This window comes from Halyomorpha halys, unplaced genomic scaffold (genome assembly GCF_000696795.3).
Source record: "Halyomorpha halys isolate HHAL.00 unplaced genomic scaffold, Hhal_1.1 Scaffold61.1, whole genome shotgun sequence".
In the NCBI taxonomy this organism is placed as follows: domain Eukaryota; kingdom Metazoa; phylum Arthropoda; class Insecta; order Hemiptera; family Pentatomidae; genus Halyomorpha; species Halyomorpha halys.
The window spans coordinates 605,216-617,809 of record NW_027110400.1 but is presented as its reverse complement, the minus strand read 5'-3'; the positions used below and the strand labels follow the sequence as shown (position 1 = coordinate 617,809).

General features: G+C 34.2%; 1 protein-coding gene across 2 annotated transcripts in view; it reads left to right on the top strand.

The window, feature by feature from the left end:
• LOC106692560 (ribonuclease P protein subunit p40) overlaps positions 1-12,594 on the top strand; it is a 493,269-nt gene that overhangs the window by 265,405 nt on the left and 215,270 nt on the right. The window contains exon 1 of one of the 2 annotated variants that reach the window (XM_067048580.1): positions 4,689-4,820. The exons of the other annotated variant lie outside the window; for it this stretch is intronic. Within the exon in view, the coding sequence (XP_066904681.1) occupies positions 4,779-4,820 (42 nt within the window). The 5' untranslated portion in view covers positions 4,689-4,778. Of the gene's footprint in view, positions 1-4,688; positions 4,821-12,594 lie in introns of those variants that run through there. 2 annotated transcript variants of the gene reach the window in all.

Below are 12,594 nucleotides of genomic sequence, written 5' to 3'. Positions count from 1 at the left end.
TTTTTAATAGCTCTGATGAAAACATGAATTAAATTTGATTAATTTCTTAATTTATTCCAGATTTTTTTGGTAAAGAAAAAATTGACTTTTTGGTGCAGTTCCAACTTGTTTAATTTTATTACATTTTCTATGGAAAATATATTACTCCTGAGTAATTGTTTACAAAAAGAGATCTGATTTTTTTGCAGTAAACAAGCCAAAATGTGCAAAATCTTGCTGTAAAAACCCAAAAGTGCAAATTAATACATAAATCAACCTAATTGTTAAATTTTTGGTAAGAATATATGGAAACTTATCGAACCTTCTTTGAACCAAGTTATACTCTCCTAGTTAGTAGTAAACTAAAAAGTAAGACTGTAACTGAAATAGGAAATTTCCGCTAATGTCTATTATGTTAGACGAAATTACGTAAAGTAGGAATCCAAGTAAAAGCAGTAATAATGAACGCCATTTATCACAATGAATCTTATTCTGGAAATGCAAATTATTATTTTCATATTTTCTTGATGCCACTCATTAATACTATTCCAAGAATATTCTTGACATACATTCCCTTGTTATTTTGTTTCTCTTCACATATTAAACAATTATTTGCCTTACCTTAAGTTTTTAAAATTTAAACTATACAATTAGGAAGGAAAAAATAACTAAATAAATATTGTTATACATACTTGTATGTGTGTATTATGGAAAATTTGGTTAAAATATTAAACTTTAGGTTATTGAAATTGAAATAACCTAATTCAGACTAAAAATAGAAAATTATTTAATTTCAACTCATGTTTGAAATTTAACACATAATGAGCAAATTATTTTGTGCAATACAAAATTTCAAATTATTCTATAGATCGTTAATTTGATTGATAATAGCCCATGTTACACAGCATCAATTACAGGGCCAAACCAGAACTATTGACCGAGATAGGAATTATTGAGTTCTCATCATGAACGATTTAACGGAATATTAATTGTTAGTTTCGTGACTATAATTTATTAGATTTTTCATGAATTTGAGACAAAATTAAAAAAAAAAAAAAAAAATTATAACTAAAATACTAAAGATGTACATTAAAGCAGTTTCGAGCAGAAAAATTCAAAATATCCAAATTCCTCCAGTAACACCAAAACTATCGATTTCATGCAATCTAAAACTAGAGTCGATTCAACACCTTTTTTATGATCAGAATTCTTTTCGATGTTTGACTGAATTTGCGGCTAGGGAACAAAAGATAATTGTAAGAAAATCCGATCTTAAGTTGTGAATATTAATTATTTTTTTGGAATTGAAAGTATCTCTCAATTAAAAAAAAAATTAAATTATACATATCTTTTCAATTTCTTGAGACTAGTATTTATTTTTTAAATAAATCAAATGTTAGCTCTCAACAATCTTTATTATATTAACAGTCTAACGTTTGGCCCAATCCGGCCATCCTCAAGGACAATCTTAAATATAAATTTACACCTCACATCCAATAATTTAAAAACGTTTTGCAGGCTGTTCTGCCCAGGTCAAATTACAATTTAGACCAATTACAAGTCAAATTATCCAATTTAGTCACAATTTCATTAATTTAAAAAAATTCTAATTTTAGATCTACTTACTATCAACTATCATAAAAAACAAACTATTTAAAAAATTAATAAATTAGTGACAAAATAGGGTAATTTGACTTGTTAATTGATCTGAGCAGAATAGCCTGCAAAACGTTTTTTAAATAATTCGACGTGAGGTATATTTACGATTATCCTTGAGGATGGCCAAATGGGCAGGAACGTTCGACTATTGATATAATAAAGAATGTTGAGACTTAAAAAATTAATAATTTTTTTAATAATTTATTTATTGGCATTTACAACTTTATAAAAATATATACAACAAGTAAATTTACTGTAGGTGATATGATACAAACATGTGAAGAATCTATCCATTGATAGAACTCCAATAACATTTCTAGAGGAGAAGATCTCGAGGCCATCTTCTTTTGACACGCATAGGAAGATTATTAGGTAATGAAGGAGAAGCCAGGCTAGAAACAAGTGGATTTGGGTGGTTGGGAAGTTTATCATGGAAGAAATGGTATCTGGTTCTGGCCAAATCGGCAACACATGGGACATTGAGGGGTGACTTGATTTGTGACAAAGTAAGGATCATTAAGGATTTTACGGAGGATTTTGGACTGTAAGGATTGGTTTCGAGAGGAATTCGATGGTTTAGTGGAGTCCCATACCTCAAGCCCTTATAATAGTCATGTAGATCAGTCTTTTGTAATGGATTGACAATTTAGACCGTTTGTCTAGTAAATGTAATAGTGGAAATCGACGAGGAGTTTCCTGTCTTTTCAGTCTTGTATGAGGATTCCATGTCAGCCATTTGTCGAGATGTAGTCCTAAGTAACGGATCTGTTCGACAGGAATAAGTGTGGTATTGTTAAAGGATACTGTAGGGCAAGAGGTCATGGGTTTACAACGAAGGATAAATGTGATTTGGTTGGGATTTATTGGAATTAATTGTAATCCTCCAATTTAGGCACCATTCTTCAATGTGTGATTGGAGGTTTTGAGATACAATGTAAGGATCATTGTTCACTGACAATGAACATGTGTCATCGGCGGTGAGAATAGAGTTAGGATGAGTTGGGATGTCAGCTGTGAAAACTGTATAAAGGATAGGATGAATGATATAGGAGCTTGGCACCTTTCGATTGCTAGCAGTTTTAAAGTGATACTTAACAGTTAATGATGTGTTCCGGTCAGTTAATAGTGATGGGTGAATCATATGCATGACCGATTCGGAATTATGTTGTCTAATATTATAAAATGTTGATTTTCATGCTATAGTAATGTCAAATTTTCTATATTTTCTGTATAAAAGGATATTACCCAGAGGTACACCAGCAGACTGACAGAGTAGGGATGAATAAGCGCTGTTGTAATTTACTTGAAATAATCTGTCGGATAGATAAGAACGGATAATGAGGAAGTATGTAGGGGGTTGGAATTTATCGATAATTACCGAATTTACTGATCCTGGGTGCCAGACTAGATCAAAAATTAAATTTAAATACTTATTTAATACAAAATCATTACCTTTCAACAGATTTCCTTAAATTTATCCAATAAAATAAAAACAGCTACTACTGAATTTCCTAAAAAAACATGAAAGTATAAATTGCCTTAAAAGAAATTTAAAGATACACTAGGGAAATATTATGAAGTTGCTCTGAACTGCGGAAAAATACATACTTCGTTATTGGAAAGTATGGAAAATAAATATAATAATTACACATGAGACTGACAGTTCCCTTTCCCTCACTGCACAGTTTTCTTAATTTACAGGTTGAGCCGCCACATTTTTCCACTACACCCCTGACATGATGGCATTAATATTTCCCCGTGAATTGCGATGGAAAAACGATGGACAAAACGAACGCCGTGAAAATTGCAAAAAGCCATTTAACCCTTGTCAAGGGTGCATGGGAGGAAGGCCGCAGATAAAATTCTGTAAAATATCAGGAGGGCGCATTAACAGATTGAACCGGCCGCGGTGTTTGACCGTTTCCGAAGGGGGCTCACACCCCAGGGTGACGATCCTGTATTTGACAATGCCCCCAACTGTCTCGGCCCGGTTATTTAATGACGCACTTATAAATATTGTCTGGCCCCGTGACACACGTGAGTGGCCGCGCTATAAAAATGATTAAGGACAGTAATATAAAACGAAAAAAATAATAAAAAAGAGTGTGTGGGGGATTGAAATGATAAAGCCACTCTGATTGTCTACTCCCGGCAGAATGGGAACGAAATATATCCCCAGCTTCTGGCTAGTAAGGATCACTTAAAAGGTAAAAACTCTGAAAACCAATAAATAATTTTCCGTAAAATCTAAATATATAAGCATATCTACTCAGAAAAAAAAAAAAAAAATGGGCAGTTTACTATAATATTTTTTTTTAAATATTTATTTATTGCTATTTATAACTGTACATTATAATAATTTAGTAAATCTGATCTAAGTTAAATTGGAGTGTTACAGGCGTGTAGAGAAACTACCCATTGGTAGCACTCTAATGACATTTTACATTAGCTGGTCTCGTGGCCATCTTCTTTTCAGGCGCCTCGGAGGATTGTCAGGAATGGAAGAAGATGTAACATTAGAAACTTGGGGGTTTGAGTGGTTAGAGAGTTTATAATGGAAGGAGTGATATCTGGTTCGGGCTAGATCGGTTACATAGGGAACATTAAGGTCTTTATGTATGATTTTATTTGTGACAAAGTATTACAAAGGATTTTATATTGTAAGGATTGAATATGAGAGGAATTCAAAGGTTTAGTGGAGCCCCAAAGCTCAACTCCATATCTCCAGATTGGCCTTATTACAGTCATGTAGATCAGTCTTTTGTAATTTGTTGGAAGTTTAGACCGTTGGTCTAGTAAGTGCTGTAATAGTCGAAATCGACGTGCAGTTTCCTGTACTATAATATTAAAAAATAAAATAAAATCTAGTAAAAGTTTTTCTTTTTTTAACTATAGAGCATAGTCATCGATAGTTAGTGTATATCAAATATTAAAAAGAGTTACTTATTAACGTTTACCTTTTGTTGAAATGCAGCATTCAGTACTCAAGCTGCTGTTTTGTTTTGTAGCCAATCACTGCAAGTGACATCAACGTCGGGGTCGTTTGTAGCCGAAGTAGTTGAGGCATCGCTCCTAGAAACCTCGGAACCGCAACGGTGCCGGTTTGAATCCGTCCTGTGGAGTTGGCATTTACTTCATGAATGTTCTACGGAATAAAACCTCCCACGGACCTTCCCACCATGGTAAGGATAGGTTGGTTACCTTTTCACCTCCGTTTCTGCTTCAATATTTACAACTCGATTATATGACTGTATTTAAAAACTTTTATTCTGTTTCATATTACAAATTTTTTCTATTTCTTCCCCTTACTATGTATATTATCATTTGCCTATTTTCAATATTTTTTTTTAATTTCCTAATATTATTTTTACTTTAACATTATTTTATATGTTTTTTCTTTGAAATGGAATATATTACTTAATCGCCAACCTCTCTTTCTGTTTGCCTTCTCCCCTGCCTTCAGCTTCATTTTTTTGCTTACCTATATTCAGTAAGGTACGTATACTAGTTTGTTCATTATTTTTCTTAATTTTTTATTTTTTATTCTTATTTCCCTTTTTCCATCTTTTAGTGTATACTCTATTTTTATATTTCTTTTCTATTTACTTTTCTATTTGTTATTATTTCCGTTTAATACTAATGCTGATAATACTAAAACTAGTACTGATAATAATACTTCTTTTTTATAACCTCCTGGGAGATAAGTATTTACCTTTTTTCAGAGTTTTGATTGACTTTTCAAATGAGTCAATAGGGAATATATTACGAGTTTATTATCTTTATCGAAATTTAATCACTTAGATATCATTTTATGAATTTAAAAAAAAAATAGCTTTTTTTATTTATTTATTACAACAATTTCTCAAACGACACATTTTGAACAGGTAGATCACGATTGTCTTTTTTTCTGCGGACTCGTACACTGAATGCCGTAAAAACATTGGTGTCATTGAATGAAACTATGAGATGGAAGTAATTTATGCCCTAAGCTGTAGCACAATTGTTTGAGACATTTTCAAAAGCCATCATACAAAATGAGTTCTTCTCAGTATGCGTAGAAAAACAGCCTATTCAGCTATTCGAAAAATGCAACGGCTATATTTTAAAAGGCAAATCCATTCTCCCTATTCTACAAGACTATTTTCAATCCTGGTTTATCATTCTCTCTTGAAATCATGAAGCCTAAGCCTGGGCAAGGAAGACAGCGAGAATTTTAACGCTCTCTCTTCCTCCAAAAACTGATTCTCCAAGAATAAAGGTAAACCAGTGCATAGACTTGCAAGAATCGCTTTATATGAATCTTCCATGAAATCGTCCATCGATGATGAAGAAAGAAAACATTAGAAGAAAAGAGAGGCCTTATTTTAGAGAGTGAATTAGAGTAAAAATCTCTTAATTTGTACGGTAAACAACACAAATAATGAATTAGATGGAATTCATCAAAATGTTTAAACTTCATACTGCGTTTTCTTATAATCATTTTGTTACATGAATTGCAAAATGTTCCGACTTAAAACAAATAACAATTGAACTTTTTATATTCTCTTCCATTACAAGCTATTCTGACAGACAATGTGTTGACAATACGAGGAGGTGTCTTAGGAACTGAAGGAGAGACTCATGGTCTAAGGAAGAGGAGCTACTTGTAATTAAGAAGGATAAAATTCACATTTATTCATTTTTTAAATTATTCACGGAGAAAATATTGAAGGTTGTTGAATTTTTGGTAGCCCATTATATTCTATGTTTATATTCAACACTGTTTGTATGCTGGAGAACAAAGTAAGCCCCTAATTATAATAGACTGCTACGTTTTAATTTAGTGGAGCTTGGTAATCAGTGAATAAGGAGCTTTTTTTCCTATATTTCGGTACTGGGTTCGAGTCCGGCTATGTCAGATAACTATTTATTCTGTTAAATATCCTGTGGGTTGTCCTTACCGGTCCAGGAGCCCCTGCAGCCTATATAAAATGGATATCCTTAATTGAGTGGAAAACCTGACTTAAACAGTACTCCTTACTAGCTGCTGATTGCTGGATTTAACGCGCTTAAGCGTTAACAACCTCGTAAGTACACCGGCGCAGATTCGAATCCGGCCAAGGGTGGTTGACTTTTATTTCCAGTTGGTCTCACGCAATGAAAACATTTCCTCCCCTCCCCACTACTATTAGAATAGGTTGGTTACCTATAGAAAGAGTTAAATTTAACCAGGAAGAGGATAAAAAAAAAAAAAACAGAATATAAAAGTACTGATCCCAAAATCTGTAGTGGAACAGATCTTTCCTTTGAACATTTTGCTACATTTACAATTTTAGATAAATTTGAGAAGAATCCATGACTTGTCCCTTAGAGGATCCGACAAGCTCATCTAGTTCAGACTAAGTGGAATCTGATAGCCGCAAGGGTAAAACACCCCTTCTCACATCCATTCATTCGAGTTTTAAAATTTTTGCGAATGGACCGAAGCAGCTCAGTTTCGGTCCGAAATAAAGTGAAATGGAAGTCGTACAGATAGAGGGTGATATATCGGCATCAAGTAATGGCCGGCTTGCAATAGCGGTAGGTGTTTTACCGGCGGACGGGTAATTCGTCAATTACTGAACCTTTTTAGCTCTCGACGGTGAGCGATGGAAAGAGGCAGTCGGTTAATTGGCTCTCATTCTCACAGTAATTAGCCTCGCTGGTCTCCGTCCCCTCTCCCTATTCCTATCTCCGTCTGTCGCCTTCCTCATTTCATAAACTATTGAGGCTAATTAAATACATTCCGATATAATATTTCTGAACATGGGTTTTATTTATTTTAACAAGTGACTCTTTTTAAATAGGATCTTTACCATTTATATTGATTTTTATTTTATTCTGGAAACGACATCCATATATAGCACATTTTTAATTTATTGTTACCACATATATTTAAATTTATTATTCATTTATTCCTATTATTTATTACTTTTATATTTCTTTCTTTTCATATTCATCACTTTTTATTTACAGTCATTATTAAAATTGTTTTATTCTTTACCATCCCTGATGTTTTAGTATTAGCCGAAAATATTAACCGTTAAACTTATTACATATGTTCCTGAAAATGCACTTTTAAGCAACTAGATTTTCAAATTCACAGACTTCACATAGGTGGGTACAGTGATAGACGGATCTGGGAAGGTAGACGCAGAAATATCTAACAGGATTAACAAGGCAAATTCAGTTTAGTACTACATATGTAACACTGTGGTAGGGAAGAGAGAATTAGGCCAAGATGTCAAGCTATACATCTTCAAAACAGCATATGTACCTATACTTTTATATGGAGCGGAGAGGATATTAACAGACCGACAAGAGAGCAGAATCACCGCTGCCGAAATGGAATTTATACGAGGGACGATTGGAAAAACAAGGAGAGACCGAGTTCGCAATGGAAGGACTCGTCAGGAACTGCAGATAGCCTCTAAAGAGCTCCTAGAAACTCGTCAGGTAAAGTTGTTTAGCCATGTTACCAGGATGGACGACCACAGAGATCTTCTAAATACCATGGACTACGTCGCAGATGGCAGAAGGCCTTGGGGCCACCCTAGGGTGTCATACCTCGACTACATTGAGCGACTCTGTATGGAGAGGGGGAAGGACCTCTGACAGGCGAGGAACCTAGCTAGAAATAGGGAAGTATGGAATTCTTGGCTGAATGCTCCTCTGAGCTTTGAGGCACTCAAGAGGGAAGCTAAAGAAGATGATTTTCAAATAATTAATAAGGGAAAAAAATAAGTGTAATACATTAATGGAGGAAGTAGGTAGGGCAAAGGGGTAAAAATTCCAAGGACACAGTTTCAACCCAGGTTCGAATTCGTTTGTGGTCAAGGTATCTTGTCTGCTTGTTGAAAGTTGAAACTATAATGTCCTAGGTTTTATGAAAGATTTGACGTTCAAAGGGACATAAGAGATTTTTTTATCAGTTGTGAAACCTTACCATGAGAAATCCTCAAATTAAACTTATTTAAATTACAATCAGTTGAATTGACAGCGAAGACAAGATGTGGTGACGAGACTTTATTGCTTCGGGGTGTACTTTAGGACAAAGTACCCAATGGTGAGCTTAAACTGCTGTTTTATGTTAGATCAAGATAGTTTATGTGAGATGGCGTTTTATTGTCTCGAAGCGGAGGGCTGTTAAATCTATAGCCTGACTGTAAAGGCCCTTACATCGGGACTGTAGCCTGTGCATTATGAATCTCCTCTTAATACATACCCTGTTTGTCAGTCCACCAACGAGTTGTCCTTGACGAACGCCAGGTTCGAAAAAGTATATGGCACTTGGAAGGGTTTATTGCTTCTAGCTACGGTTGGAAACAATCTGCAACGCCTCCCGCTAAACAAGTTAGGAGCATAAATTAGCCCGTTTGTCCATAAAGCAGCAACTTATTGTTCCCTAAATCGATTCCTATAATGCCAATCTATACCTTTCCCGATTCGTTATGAGGATTGTTTTGTTTCCACTTAGGAATAATGGAAGGTAAGATTAGTTCTCATCCAACTTACAGGATCCGTACGTAGTTTATATTCGTTTTGTTTCAGTATAATAGATAATTGAAAGATTCTCAAACAATACATGGAGTGTCTAAAATACAAATACTATCAAGTCAATGTTTTGGCAATTAATGGACATCAGATTGCCATAGTGCGTCTGTGAGCTCAACTCACGCCTACAATAACTAATACAATAAATAGTAATAATTTATTTATTTGTTTACGAGGAAAACAATAACTAACATATTTAGTTTAATCATGTCAAGATAGATCGACATAAAGATATGTCTGATTTACACGACAGCAAGAATCACATGTTACAACATGACGTCAAGGACAATCGTTATATGCCTCTGGGCAGCCTAGTTTCTTATTCAACCACCAAAAACACTGTTTTTATGCTAGCCAGTGTTCGTTGGAAGTACCACCACTGGAACGTTTAAAGTGACAAGACCACAACCTCATAGAAATCCAGAACTAGATGCGAGGGGAGGACGGCGGCACCCTTGGACCGGACAAATCAGTGGCGGATGAGACGGCGATCGTCAGCCATCACCACTGGATCGTGAGAAACAACCATTCCCTCTCTTTTACTTGCCCCTTCAGGGATTAAATTTTGTACAGTAATAAATTATAACATTACATTCAATTGTTCCAAAATGTCTCACAATTTATTTTACTTAACTAAACATGCATAAAGGGGTTCCGGGTCGTAAGAAACGTATCGGGCCTCTGACATTGCAAACGGATATATATATATATAAAACCACTAACAGGGATGTAACATTACGTCGCTTAACCTGTGATACCTCATAACTATAAAAATATAAAAAATAAAATAGGAATTTAAAAAAAAAAGAAATAAAACCATTGAATTATATCTGCCATCATTTTAGAGTTACCTATACAGTTATTTCTGGTTCAGAAAATTTTAGGCAACGATAAGGCAGTTGTGAAAAGTTATAAACGTTAAAACAGTTGATAATAAAAATCATAAACTTAAAGGAACAATTATAATGGAGAGGGTAAGCTTCTAGGAAAATTGAAGTAAATAGGCGGGCCTTATGAACACCGGGGGCGTGGCAGATGGAAAGAAGGCCAATCACCGGCTGCCTTCTGTCTCAGTTTACACTTGGACAACCAATTTTTTTTTAATTTTTCTTATATAGAGATATCACAGACGAAACACTAGTTCTTATCCCAATCCAATGCGTTATATATTTCTCGAGAAATGAAGGACGTGGTTTGAACAATGTATACTCACGCCAAAACGGTCTCTATGCCACCATGGTTGTTTGTGGGATGTCAACATTCACTGTCTTCCACTCTAATTTATAGATGACGATTGATTGAAAGAAAATCAAGAATTTGTTAGATGAATCGCTCCATCTTATATTTTTATGTGAGTTTTGACGGTGACAAGCTCCATTTAGCTTTGAAATGTCTACAAATGTATTATTGTTATTTTGTCATAGGATAGAAACGTTATAGTAAGGTTACTGTAAAAATTAAAAGGTAATTGAAATTTTCTCTCTTGTTATCTTTTAATATTCATTATAAATCTTAAAATGTAAATTGTCGTAACTATTTTTTTTTTTTAATATTTCATAGACATTAAATGTATACAAAAGAAAATTGGCACCCCTCAGCGCGTTTACCAAACTTCTTGTGACACCAACACAATTTTGTGATATTTTGAAGTCAACGCGGATGCTAGAAACAATGTTTTGATCGATTCGTTTCATCTGGGAGAATAAGTTACATTTAAACATCAAATATTTTTTATTGACTTCACATTAATACAATAGTATATTATTCTCTACGATGTTTTGGGCTATTTGCTCATCTTCATGTAATTATAATTCAAGTAAAATATAGTGAGCTTACAGTCGTAAGCGGAATAAGTCTATTCGGACTAAAATGTTATGTTATCTGGTAGAATATGATATCTCAGCTGATTATTTCTTTAAGAGTTTGAACGAAAGAAACTTTTAAAATACGAAGATGTTCAGGATTGCGGTCAAAAAAAACAAAAATAGTTAACAACTATTTATTATCCAAATCGCAACCCTGACTTTGATCTTCTTCATATTTGAAATTACATATACAGTCAATTATTTATATAAATAGTAAGAAACATTTTTTGTAAAGGCTGTCGTAGTTCCTAATAACCATAAGAGGTACCTCCCTTATGTACATATAACCCAGATTTGCTTGAATAAGGGCACATCGCAACAAACACAAAGTTATTTTTTACTTTCTCTCTCATGTATTTCCTGGATTTTACTATAGAGTTCAGTTAATTTGTTATAACACTAATATATTCAGGAATATTTGTAGGACGACCTCAAGAAAGAGAGTAATCGCATTCTACTGTACAATCTTAGGAATACGTCCATTAAATAAAATCAAAACTCTTTGTTGTCAAATGTGCCACAATTCAAGTAAAATAGCCATATTATAAGATCTTTGAACGATTATATGGTGCTCTAAAATAAAAAATCCGGTTACTGTGTAAATTAACTATTTTATTTATAATGCTTTCTGCTTGTTTATACCCTGTGAATACACTGCATAAAAAGTATTATTATTCTATATGTTTTATTGCGTAAATTATATTACATTTTTTCCATTCCAGTATTTAGCTCATATCTCTCCATAGGTAAGATTCATCATAACGATTAATTTTAGATTAAAATCTTTCTGTGATTATTCTACGGTACACTAAATCATTCACCTGGCTACATGAACGGGGCACAACTGAGATAATAAAACTTTTGAAGGTTCTGAAATATATTCGGGAGGAAACAACCCTGTTGGTTGATAATTTGGACCCGCATTGGTCAGGTTCCAAGGGTAGGAATTAGACAGGAACTAAAACATCAAGTGTCAAGTGGAGAGGGTCTTCATCAAGTGGCCTACTAAGTCTAGACATTATCTAATAAGGAGTTGCAAATTGGTGTTTAACCGTGTTTGGATGAGGGAAGGAGTTTTCGTAAGTTATTGGAGCACCTCCTGGTGGAGTTACTGCTCAAAGATAGGCCATGCTAATGAGAAGAAAGGGTTGCGGATTACACTCGACCCTTCGCCCCTTTTATTCGATTTGTGTTTGAAAGTTTTATTCAAATTATATTGAATCGATGCCTTGGATTAGCGGCTTTAATGAACCAGGACTCCTCTCATCCGGGGACTGTTTTAATGAACATTTCAAGGAGCTCCTTCCGTTGGCTCCTTCCTTATATTTTAATGCGGTCTTCTGTCTCAGTCACTCTTTAGTAGCAAGAATTTATTAATAATTGTAATGACTTGTTTCCTTCAAGCTGTTCCAACTCAACTTCCCCACCCTCTCTACTGCAGACAAGGATCATGACAGTTCAAAGGGCGCCTAAACCATTCCTTTACATTGTATGGTATTCCATCACGATTTTTTTTTTT